Source organism: Bubalus bubalis, chromosome X (genome assembly GCF_019923935.1).
Source record: "Bubalus bubalis isolate 160015118507 breed Murrah chromosome X, NDDB_SH_1, whole genome shotgun sequence".
Classification (NCBI taxonomy): Eukaryota; Metazoa; Chordata; class Mammalia; order Artiodactyla; family Bovidae; genus Bubalus; species Bubalus bubalis.
Window position 1 is genome coordinate 104,825,327 of NC_059181.1, and position 12,365 is coordinate 104,837,691.

The window sequence follows — 12,365 nt, forward strand, 5'->3', positions numbered from 1 at the left end:
TAGGGGAGGAGCTGGTCTGTCAGCATGGAGGAATGGGGAGGCGCCCGCCCTGGAATCAGGCACGTCCCAGTGCCAAAGCCCCGCGTTGTCAGGAGAGTCTGGTGAGAAAGACTCGCCCAGCAGGGAACTGCTCCTCTTCTCACATGAGAACCCTGGGCAGTAGTGTCTGGCTGCCCCATCCCACTGTTTAGACAGTGACTTTGTGACTCTTCTCTGTCTAGGGTGTTGGTACCCATTGTCAAGATGAGGAGACTGAGGCACAGGATGTTGAAGTCACTTGTGCAGATCCATGTTTGGAAATGGCAAAAAAATCATGATTTGGGCTTGGGGTGGCTTACTCCAAATCTGCAGGTGTTTCCTCAGCACTGCACTCAGCACCACGTCCCCAGTGGCAGTGTTAGGCTCTTCCCATCACCAAGGTGTACTGTGTGGTTTTCATTGAACACCCGTTTGAGAAAACCCCAAACACAAAAGCTTAGAGTAACACTCACGCTAGGCCCTGGGGAAGAGGAGCCCCTTCTATTTTGGTGAGTAGGTCCCTCTCCAGCAGGTGAGAGAGCCTCTCATCATCCGTCCAACCCAGAGGCCCTAGCTTGTAACACCGAGAAGCCATCTGGGCAGGCCTGCTAGGGATGGGCTTCAGGGTGACCACAGTGTCGGTAGGGTGCTGCGGGCCATCACTGTCAGCAGCCCTGGGCTCTCAAGTCATCTGTGAAGGGGAAGGGCATTTCAATCTGGGAGACGCTGGCAGGACAGCCCCTCTCATGGGGCCCTGCCTGTGTTGGGGCACCCCAGACCTGCCAGCGCCCACTTTTTTCTTCACACAGTTTGTTCCCTGTGATACTGACATCCTTGTTTAACACTCAGGGAAGAAAAGTCTGAAGAGCAGGATCTCCAGGGCCTGAAGGACAAACCTTTGAAGTTCAAAAAGGTGAAGAAGGATAAGAAAGAAGACAAAGAGGGCAAGCATGAGCCCCTGCAGCCAGCAGCCCACCACTCTGCCGAGCCAGCAGAGGCCGGCAAAGCAGAGACCTCAGAAGGGTCAGGCTCGGCCCCAGCCGTGCCAGAAGCTTCTGCATCCCCCAAGCAGCGGCGCTCCATCATTCGTGATCGGGGCCCCATGTACGATGACCCCACTCTGCCGGAAGGTTGGACCCGAAAGCTTAAGCAAAGGAAATCTGGCCGCTCCGCTGGGAAGTATGATGTGTACTTGATCAAGTAAGTAAGGGTGATTCCTGTCTCTCCAGAGCAAGGAAGGCTAGTGGTGGCAGGGGGTGGGGGAGTCAGGGACCATCGCTAAGAAACTGATGGGGACCCCTTGGAGTGTTAGCTCCTTGCGGCTCATGGATCAAGAAAGTGTGTGTGCATAACCCCACTTCCGGTCGGGTCTTCAGTAGTGACCACTGCTGGTGGGTGAGATCAGGTATGCTTGGAATGGCCTCCTGGGGAGGTCACTGCCCTGAGGGAGATGTCCATCAGGGCCTTGTCTGGAGGAGGAATAGCACTGGGGATGCAGAGTTGCCAGCAGAGGGGCTGTCCTCAGAGCCTGGGAACCTCTTTGTGGGAGAGTCCTTCTGTGCCAATACTTCATGAGCCCTGAGAAATACGAATTCATAGGGTTCAGTCTGTTGTGTGAGACGTGCTGGGAAAGGGGGGGCTGTCCGATACAGCCTAGAGAGAGCCCCAGATGGGCTCAGAGTGCCTTTCCCACTGTCCCTCTGGCCTTTGTCCAGCTGTGGGCTGGTGGTCAGGTGTTATCTGTTAAAACAGAGTCACTTCCTAGCCAGATCTTTAGAGGATGAGTGTGACTACGTTCATTTCACTTGTTCCCCTTAGATGATTCCAGACAGGTTAGCCGTTTTGAAAAGTCACTCGTAGACAGTCTCATTTAATTCCAGTAACTCACATAAAGGTGAGCAAAGCATCATCCTGCTGGCGAATGAGGAAACTGATTCCTGGAGAGTTCAGTCTGGCAGGTAGACAGGGTCCCTGGGCCAGACCCCTTTGGGGGGCTGAGGAGTGAAACTCCCAGGGGCATCCAGGTAACAGCAGGCCACATGGGCATCTATGGCTGTTGGGAGACCCAGTTGCTTCCTGTATAAGTGGGACCACAGCTCCCTAGTTTTAGCTCATCTCAGCTTCTCTTAAATGTCCCTCTTGGTGAGCTGTATCATCGGGCATGTCAGTTGCAGAACACCTCCTGTCAGAGGGTTCACCACCCACCTTCTCCTGTGCCCCACCTCCAGCATTGCTCTGGAAGCTTCTAACCATTCTTTGTGTGTCTCCGCTTGTTCCCACAGTCCCCAGGGAAAAGCCTTTCGCTCTAAAGTGGAGTTGATTGCGTACTTCGAAAAGGTAGGCGACACCTCCCTGGACCCTAATGATTTTGACTTCACGGTAACCGGGAGAGGGAGCCCCTCCCGGCGAGAACAGAAACCACCTAAGAAGCCCAAATCTCCCAAAGCTCCAGGAACTGGCAGAGGTCGGGGACGCCCCAAAGGGAGTGGCACCACAAGACCCAAGGCAGCCGCGTCAGAGGGTGTGCAGGTGAAAAGGGTTCTGGAGAAAAGTCCTGGAAAGCTACTCGTCAAGATGCCTTTCCAAGCTGCGCCGGGCAGCAAGGCAGAAGGGGGTGGGGCCACCACCTCAGCCCAGGTCATGGTCATCAAGCGCCCCGGCCGGAAGCGAAAAGCGGAGGCCGACCCCCAGGCCATTCCCAAGAAACGAGGCCGAAAGCCGGGCAGTGTGGTTGCTGCCGCCGCTGCCGAAGCCAAAAAGAAAGCCGTGAAGGAGTCATCAATCCGGTCCGTTCAGGAGACCGTGCTGCCCATCAAGAAGCGCAAGACCCGGGAGACGGTGAGCATTGAGGTGAAGGAGGTAGTCAAGCCCCTGCTGGTGTCCACGCTCGGCGAGAAGAGCGGGAAGGGACTGAAGACCTGCAAGAGCCCAGGGCGGAAAAGCAAGGAGAGCAGTCCCAAGGGGCGCAGCGGCAGCGCCTCCTCGCCCCCCAAGAAGGAGCACCACCACCACCACCACCATGTGGAGCCCCCGAAGGCCCCCGCGCCGCTGCTCCTGCCCCCGCCCCCACCCCCGCCCGAGCCCCAGAGCTCCGAGGACCCTGCCAGCCCCCCTGAGCCCCAGGACTTGAGCAGCAGCGTCTGCAAAGAGGAGAAGATGCCGAGAGCAGGCTCGCTGGAGAGCGATGGCTGCCCCAAGGAGCCTGCTAAGACTCAGCCCACGCTCGCCACCGCGGCCCCGGCCACAGAAAAGTACAAACACCGAGGGGAGGGAGAGCGCAAAGACATTGTCTCATCCTCCATGCCAAGGCCAAACAGAGAGGAGCCTGTGGACAGCCGGACGCCCGTGACCGAGAGAGTTAGCTGACTTTACGCAGAGCGGATTGCAAAGCAAACCAACAAGAATAAAGGCAGCTGTTGTCTCTTCTCCTTATGGGTAGGGCTCTGACAAAGCTTCCCGATTAACTGAAATAAAAAATATTTTTTTTTCTTTCAGTAAACTTAGAGTTTCGTGGCTTCAGGGTGGGAGTAGTTGGAGCATTGGGGATGTTTTTTTCTTATCGACAAGCACAGTCAGGTTGAAGACCTAACCAGGGCCAGAAGTAGCTTTGCACTTTTCTAAACTAGGCTCCTTCAACAAGGCTTGCTGCAGATACTACTGACCAGACAAGCTGTTGCCCAGGCTTCTTAGGGTGTGCCTGCACCTCCCTCCCACCCAGTCCCCCCCACGTGGTCACTAGGGACAGAGAGCACTTGAGAAGACACTCCTGGTTTGGGGGCCATCGGTACCCCAGTCTCAGCTCTCCTCTCCCCCCACACCCCGCCCAGCCTCGAGCTCCACCACCCCACCCTCCAGTCCCCCTTATGCCCACCCACGTCGGGACCAGGAGGTCCGAGGCAAGAGAGACAGTTGGATCCTTTAGAGATGGTGGAGACGGCCAGTGGCTCCAGCCCGTGTGATCCCACACATGGGGGCACACAGACGGCTTCCCACCACCCCCAACCCCAAATCGACCAGGACATTTCACAGGATGGGGACATAGCACCTATCGGCCCCGGTTCTGGCCCAGCTAGGAGGGAGGCATCCTTTGAGCCCCCCGGGTGTCGACTGGCCTGCGCCAGAGGCGACATTGGCCCAGGGCCGGCCTCCAGCGGGTAGCACTAGACAGGGGCCACCAAGGCCATGGGCCAAGGCCCCAGCAGGCTGGCCCAGGCTGCAGCCAGCGGAGTGCCGCAGGCCAGGCGGAAGGCATCCCTAGCTGCTCAGAGCAGTTGTGGCCACTAGTTCGAGCCTTAGTAGATGGGGCCGGGGGCCAGGGGGAAGGCAGAGGAAATATTCTTCCAAAACTTTTCCAATTCTCAACTCCTTTAGGGACAGCTTAGAACTATTTGCACTATTGAGTCTTCATGTTCCCACTTCAAAACAAACCTGCTCTGCGAGCAACCTAGCGGGCTTGACTTGGCGACCCTTTGTCCCTCAGGCCACTAGACGTGACGGTGTTGACAACTACCTGGATCTGTATATACCTGCGCTTGTTTTCAAGTGGGCTCAGCACATAGGGTTCCCACGAAGCTCCGAAACTCTAAGTGTTTGCTGCAATTTATAAGGACTTCCTGATTGGTTTCTCTCCTCTCCTTTGGTTTCTGTCTCCTTTCATTTCAGCCTTTTCATTTCTCCCCTTCCTCCCTTGTCCTCACTGCTCCCTTCTGTTCCAGGCAGCCGCAGTGCCCGACCATACTTCGAGCCGACACTGGTCAGCTCAGGCCCCCAGAACTCCCCCGACCCTTGGCCTTCCCGCCGTCCACCCCAGCTCCCCCTGCCAACCATTTCTGAGCCCTGAGGAAGCCCCAGACTCCGCTGAATCCACCCAGCTCTAGTACCCCAGCCTCTCTGAGGGGCATGGGAGAGGCAAGATCTTGCTCTCCCAGGAGTCCCCTCCTTCGGTCAGACCCTGGATCCCAGGTCTCCTCAGCCTTCCCACTCAATGGCAGTGGGTAGGAGAAGTGGACCGAGATTGGGATTGCAGAGCCAAGGGCAGCACAGAGACCCGCTGTGGCCTGCCAGTGTCACGGAGTGGCCAAGCCCTGACCTTGGCCTGTGCAGGACCCGGCTAGGGTGGGTTAGTCAGGCCAGGCAGCAGGCAAAATGAGTGCAGATACCCCCTGCCACTCCTCTGAGCAGTAGTTCTCCTCTGCTGGGCCCTGTGTGGCCTTTGCTTGGTGGCTGGTGGGGGGGGGGGGTTGGTACTTCACACTTTTCCCCATCAGCACCAGGGGCTGTGGTGTTGGGCTGTCAAGGCTTGGGCTTGTTGCGGGGTGTTCATTTGTCAGTTTCAGTTCGAGACCCCGTGCTTTTACCCTCTGTTCAGGAAGTCCTTATTTAGCTGCATATCTTCATCATATTGGTATATCCTTTTCTGTGTTTACAGAGATGTCTCTTATATCTAAATCTGTCCAACTGAGAAGTACCTTATCAAAGTAGCAAACGAGACAGCAGTCTTATGCTTCCAGAAACACCCACAAGCACGTCCCACGTGAGCTGCTGCCATGAACTGTCAAGTGCGTGTTGTCTCGTGTATTTCAGTTACTATCCCCCAGCTTTCCTCACTGCAGTGTAACCATGAAGGAGTGAAACATCTTAGAAACCATCTAGCACTTCCTTGCCAGTCCTTTAGTGATCAGGACCCCTAGTTGACAGTTCCAATCAGTAGCTTCAGAAAAAAAAACGAAACCGTGTCTCTCTCTCCCAGAACGGTTAAAAGCAAGGGAGTTTGCCCTGTTTTGTTTGTGGAGTTGTAGCTGCCCTTTCTAGCATTTTTGTATCCATTTCTTGATGCTGCAAAAGCAAGTCCCCCAACCAAACCCACTCTGCTGTCCACCTGCTGGGCTTCACTTCTGAGTCCTCCCCCAGGAAGGGATGGGAGTTGGAAGAGGGGGCGTGTTCGTTGGGGTCCCTCTTTCTCCAAGGACAAAAGGCTCCTGGCACTCTCAGAGGACCCCTGTCCACATGAGCCCGCTCTCCAGCCCATTTGTCATGGAGGTGCCATCTGGTTTCCTGGGTCAGGTTTTGAGGCATTAATTAAACCAAATCCATAAAACATGGCTCCTGGAACCAGTCTCCAAAGCTGACCTCTCCAGCAGCTTGGCATCATCTGGTCCTGGGCCAAGGAGAGCTGGGCCTGCCATGCCCCACTTTGACCTGTAACAGTTGATTTTGGGGCTGACCGATGTGGTGGTCGAGAACACCGAATCTCAAGTGGCGTTTCCTTTCTGCCCAGCCTGACCTGCAGGCCCCTTGCTCCGCAGCTCCCGCCTCTAGAGTTTCAAGGCTATAGGTGGCACCTTAGGGTTTTCTCCCCCTTTGATCCACATTCCCTCTCCCCCAGATACAGGCATTATGAGCGAGTCACCTTTGGGCAGGGGCGCTGAAGGTCCTGTACCACATCTGTCCTGGAGACAGGTGGACAGAAGGTTGGAGGGCAGGCCTAGCCTTGGAATTCCTCACCAGCTGTGTCCGGCCCAGTTGGGGAGTGTGATGTTGATTCTGTGTGTACTTGAACACCGCGAAGATTCAGGGGGTATCCCTTACGGACTGTGTCCAGAAGGCAGGAATTGATAAGACAGCTTTCAGATACCCAAGGGGCTAGGTCGGTCACATTGGGTCTCCCTGCCCCGTGCCTGTCACTTGGCTGTCCTAACCCGTGTCATTGCTGGCATTGACACCACAGTGAGGTGTGGCCCCTGGGCCACAGCAAGGTCCAGCACATGTCCCTTCTGCACCGTAGTCCCTATAGAAAGGCACAAGAGACCCCCCCAGAAATGCCCTGCTCCTCCCCACCACTCCCCTCAGCTCCCTGGACAGTGGAAGCCACAGTGGTGGCCTGGGCATGCCGGCCACAGCCAGCACCTGACTTCTCTCCTGAGCCCCCATGCCATTGCTAGCAGCAGTCTGCTCAGTGGTGGTATGCCAGCCTAGAGGCCACGAGCAGTGGCGGTGGGACATGGAACAGCACCAGGTTGTCACCTGCCTCCCTGCCTGTCATTGCCGTGACAGCCATCATGAAGGAGGGTACTTAATAGCCACAAGCACGCTGCTATCTTTGGTGGGAGAGCAGTTTCCTTAGCTGACAGGATCTCTGGATTTGAAGTAACTTCTAACAAGCAGCGTGAGCCCAGGAGGGAACAGAGGGTGTAAAGGGAAGCCACCAGGTATGGCAGCCTGGATCTCGTGGAGCCTGGCAGTTGAGCTCTGTGCCTCCTCTCCAGAGTGTTCCTACCAGGCCCAACAAGGCCAGGGGAGGTCACAGGCATCAGCCCTAGCTCAGCGCAGCCATCTCTAGCGGGGTCATGGCCCCAGATTGTTTTTCTGATGTGAGTTGCCTGTGTGGGTGGCCCAGACCATCCAGACCTTGGGGAAGTGAGTTCTCTCTAGAGCCCTGTGGGCATCAGCCTACTGACCCCCTGAGTACTGGCCAGTGCCTGGGGAGGGCCAGGGGCACAGGCGTGTTGCCAGGCTCGTAGTGGAATCCCCGCTCTCGAGCCCGACAGCCCCGCCACGTGTTCCGGCTCTCAGTTGCTCTCTGCAAGGGCCCCATCTCAGCACTCTGCTCTACTGGAGGGGTTTGTTGAGTGTTTTTGCTTCTTTCTCTTTTTGAATCTGTATCAATCTTTAGAAAACATAGCGGAATTATTAGAGCTCGCTAGGATACTGCCTCACCCAGGGTCTAAAGTTCCATGTTCAAGGGGAAAAAAAGGGAACACTGAAGCCCCTTGTCAACATTGCAGAAGGAAGACCTAGGAAACCTTGAGCAAGAAACTACATCCTGATGTTTCTGAGTGAATAAGAGCAAGCTTTTGCCAAAAAAAAGGCTGATCTAAGAGGACTTGGAGCCTGGCCTGCTGTGTGGCCAGCGCTGCAGGTGAAGGGGAATCCAGCCTGAAACTGCTGGGTCTGTGCCTTGGAGCCCTTGGGGCACTGGAGAGTCTATCTCTCTGTCTCTTTCTCTGGCTCTCGGGTAGCGGTCCCTGCAGGGAGACCTGCCTGTCTCGAAGCTACAGCAGCCCAGCTCCAGGTGGGAAAGGGGGGCGCTCAGCAGAGAATTGTGAAGGCACGCAACCTCCTCGCTACCTGACTTCACCTGTTCTTCCTCTGTCATCTCCAGCGAGCCTACCCCAAATGCCGAGGTGTCAGGAAGAATTGGTTTGAATTAGGCCCCAGGCCACTAAGCAGGAGAAAGTGATGTCTCCTCCACAGCGTCTGCCTGTGGTGTGGCCTGCCCCTGAGGACAGTCCCTGGCTCTGCGCTCCTTGGGGCCTGGGGCCAAGGGAGGGCAGGGGAGAGAACCCTCATGGAAGGGGCTTCAGCTGGGGGTTTCCAAATATTGGGGAAACTTGCCTTGGTTCTGCCGCCACCCCCTCGGTCACCTGTCTCCTTGAGTCCTGCTCAGCGGTGAGAGGAAAAGGCCACGAGATTTGGCTCCTGCCCACTGGTAGTCCCTCTCCCCACAGTGTCTGTGTGTCAAGTGACAAAGCTGTTCTTCCTGGTGACCCGGATTATATCTAGTATCTTCTAGACTATATGCATAGACCTGCTTGGTCTTTTCTGTCCTGGGCTTTTGTTTTGCTCTTTAGTTTTGCTTTTCCCTCTCCTGTCCCTTTTATTTAAATACACTGACTAGACACACAAAGCAGTTGAATTTTTATATATATATATCTGTATATTGCACAGTTATAAACTCATTTTGCTTGTGGCTCCACACACACACATACACACACACACACACACACACACACAAAGACCTGTTAAAATTATACCTGTTGCTTAATTACAATATTTCTGATAACCATAGCATAGGACAAGGGGAAATTTTAAAAAACCAAAAAAAAAAAGAAAAAAAAAAACACAAATGAAGAAAACAAACAACAAAAAAAAACCTGACAAATCCGTCTGCTGGTCACTCGTGTCCAAGCAGAACCGTGGTCTTTCCTCGCTTCTTTCAAGGGCTTCCCAGTGCCGAGCGAAGGAGGCAGCTCCTGGGTTTCGCACTGTTTCTCCCAAGCTTGTGAGGGGGGCCCCAGGGCGCTGGTGTAGGCAGGACAGTTCGTTTCAGTGGGTGGATGCAAGCGTGCTCCCTGGCTCTGGCGAAGCCCAGAATGTAGTTGGCACTGCCTGGTCCCCTTTGACCTCTGGGTGGGGCAGCTGGCATTCATGGGGGTGACCTGCCCCCCCGACACCCTCCAGTGACCCAGAGTGATGGTGTGCAGACAGGCAGCAAGCCTCCCCACTGGTAGGGCCCGTCTCTGCCAAGTCTGGGGGCCACAGGGGAGACGTAAGGCTGTGTCTCAATTCAGAAAGTGTGAGCCGTACCAGGTAGAACATCAGGGACCCCAGAACCACACGTGCGGTCCAGCGGGTCCCCTCCAGGAGGTAGCGAAGACTCCAGAAACGTTCCTTCCTCTCCCCCCCCCCAATCCTACGAGTAATTGCATTTGCTTTTGTAATTCTTACTGAGCAATATCTGCTAGAGAGTTTAGCCGTAAGTTCTTTTTGATCATTTTTTAAGTAAGTAAAAACACCAAAAAAAAATAAGAATAATATCCAGAAACTTGTTCTTCCAAAGCAGAGAGCATTATAATCACCAGGGCCAAAAGCTTCCCTCCCCGCATTATTACTTCTGAGGCCTACGTCCAAAAGAAACCCTTAGAGGCCCTTCAGGTGGCCAGGCACCCCTCAGGCCCCTGGGAGGACCTGGGCCTGGGGGCTGGGCCCCACCTTCAGGTCAGTATTAGTGGTGGGTTCCTGCCTCTTCTCCTACCCAGCCTGGGCCAGGGGGGCAGAGGAAGCCGCTGCGACCACTGCTGTCCAGCCTCTTGCAGATGGGTGTTGGCGCGTGTCCAGTTCTGCCCGAGATCTGAAGGTGGCACCGAATTAGCCTCAGCCGGTGACCTCTCACCTGGCCTGCCCCAGGCAGCAGGGCCCACCCAGTGCACTGTTCCTGGGTTGCTGGACGGTGGCATGGCAAAGGCTTGCAGAACTCAAAACCTGCTCCTTCCCTTGCTCCCAAGGCCTCCTTTTCCGTTTAAATTGTCACTGCTTCAATAACAGCCGCTCCAGAGTCAGTAGTTGATGAATATATGACCAAATATCATCAGGACTGTTACTCGGTGTGCTGAGCCCTCTCCTCGCACGGGGCTCCTGTACCCGGACACTGTACCGTGTGCTGTGTTTGCGCTCCTCCCCTCCTCCACCCTCCCCTCGTCTCTCTGGGGTTGTTTCTGTTTGGGTTTGGTTTGGTTTTGAGTTCTCCTTTTGTGTTCCAAACATGAGCTTCTCTCTACTGGTCCTCTTAACTGTGGTGTTGAGGCTTCTATTTGTGTAATTTTCGGTGGGTGAAGGGAATTTTGCGAAGTAAATCTCTTCTGTGTTTGAACTGAAGTCTGTATTGTAACCATGTTTAAAGTAATTGTTCCAGAGACAAATGCTTCTAGACACCTTTTCTTTACCAACAAAAGAATTTGGAGGGAGGGGATGGTAACCAGAAGGAGAGGGGCTGTCCTCTTGCCCCAGGAGGGGGAGAGCCAAAGACAGGACCCCCTGCCCAGATCAGCCAGAAGCCACCCAAAGAAGTGACACCTATAGCTGACAAAGTAAATAGCTGACGTGCTGCCATTTGTGAAGTCAGAGCAAAACCAGGTTTTGGTCCACTCCCAGATTAGTAGCATCAAGTTTATTTTTTTAAGGACAGACAAGGTTGACGTTCCTGCAAGGGGAGCCAGCCACACCTCGGTGGGAGAAGGTCAGGGTGGGCCTGCGGGGCAAGGCTCGGCCAGAGGGTGGGCATCTCCTTGGAGACCTCCACTGTGGCCACAGGTCAGGCGTGTGTGGACAGGGCATTACAATCCGGGGGGGCATTACCGTTCAGGATACCATCATCAAATCCACCCCGCCCCACAGTGCACGACACTAACATAACCTCTGGATTCCCCACTTTCCTGGACGAGGAGATGATGGTGGGGTCGGGGGGTGGTGCATGCCCTTGGCTGTCATCTGATCCCCAGCAAAATTTGGATGTGAGAAACCACCCCCCTTCTCGTTTCATGGCAAAACTCGATCCTCTTTGAGTAGCCGTTACCTCCCAGACACTATTGAGGACTGACGAAACAGGGGTGGCCATGTGCTCCCTTAGCACCCGGGGTCGCCCCCTCTTCGAGGACAGTGCTGACCATTTGGGAATGGGGCTTAGGAGCGAGAAGAACCAAGCAGGGTTACCGCCCCCTCCTGAGTCGCAGGGACCCTGGTCACCCTGTGCAGAGGGAGCTGGCTCCAGCCCAGGAGGAAAAGGGCTGGAAAAGTGTGTGTGGGGTGCGGGGAGTCACCCAGGACAGACTTGGCTGGAGATGATCTCCAAAAGCCCTCTATCGCATTCACCTTCAGTTTTTGTGTTTTGGGACAATTACTTTAGAAAACTTAAGTAGGTCGTTTTAAAAACAAAAAATATTGATTGCTTTTTTGTAGTGTTCAAAAAAAGGTTCTTTGTGTATAGCCAAATGACTGAAAGCACTGATATATTTAAAAACAAAAGGCAATTTATTAAGGAAATTTGTACCATTTCAGTAAACCTGTCTGAATGTACCTGTATACGTTTCAAAAACACCCCCACTGAATCCCTGTAACCTATTTATTATATAAAGAGTTTGCCTTATAAATTTACATAAAAATGTCCGTTTGTGTCTTTTGTTGTAAAACCAAGTGATTTTTTCATAAGGTTCTTTTACTATTTGAAAAGATGGGCAGCACGCAGTTTTATTTTATTTTTGTAAGTTTTTTAATACGTGTGAAAGCCAAGAATACTCAGCATGCCTTTCTAAGTGATGCGTTCGCACCTTTTGTTGGGAAGTACTGTATCCTGTGCTGTTAGCATTCTCGATAAATCTCTCTGTGAAAGTGACTCCAGGTCTGGGCTTTCATTATCAAGACAGCTCCCAGGACAGCAAGGTGGGGCACTTTCTGGGAACACACAGAAGCCAGCCGCTTTCTGGGCGCCCTGGGGAGGACAGGGCACTGGCCAGCACCCTGCACCGGCCTGCCTTGGGGTCCGCCTGCCCAGAGGGGAGCTCTGAGCTGGCAGGGCCTTCTGCAGGGCAGCATCCTGGCTATCCCTGATGGGCTGAGGGGCTTTTGGAAACCCCCTAGCTCTGACTCCTCCAGTGCCTCCCGCCTGAGACCCTTCCAAGGTCTCTGCTGACCTGCTCCCAGCTCAGAGGACACGCTGCCCCCGCCCCACCGGCTTCCGATGAGGTGGAGTGCTCTTGGGAGCTCATGGTTCCCCTACAGCTGTCTTTCATCAG

General features: G+C 54.4%; 1 protein-coding gene across 2 annotated transcripts; it reads left to right on the forward strand.

Moving 5' to 3' along the window:
• Positions 1-867: 867 nt before the first annotated feature.
• On the forward strand, positions 868-11,739 carry MECP2 (methyl-CpG binding protein 2). Of its 2 annotated transcripts, XM_044937530.2 has the most exons (3): positions 1,131-1,218; positions 2,301-2,355; positions 2,465-11,739. In XM_044937530.2, exon 3 carries the CDS (start codon positions 2,593-2,595, stop codon positions 3,382-3,384), a length of 792 nt encoding a protein of 263 aa, XP_044793465.1. In that variant the 5' UTR covers positions 1,131-1,218; positions 2,301-2,355; positions 2,465-2,592; the 3' UTR covers positions 3,385-11,739. The 2 variants fall into 2 exon arrangements, with proteins under 2 accessions (XP_025132170.2, XP_044793465.1); XM_025276385.3 differs by having other exon boundaries at positions 868-1,218; positions 2,301-11,739.
• The last annotated feature ends 626 nt before the right edge of the window (positions 11,740-12,365 follow it).

Bases quoted from the DNA above. Each gene is read 5' to 3' on its own strand.
- MECP2 (XM_025276385.3), top strand. From the start codon at position 1,121: ATGTACGATGACCCCACTCTGCCGGAAGGTTGGACCCGAAAGCTTAAG. The intron at 1,219-2,300 runs GTAAGTAAGGGT...TTGTTCCCACAG, and splicing joins TATGATGTGTACTTGATCAA to TCCCCAGGGAAAAGCCTTTC.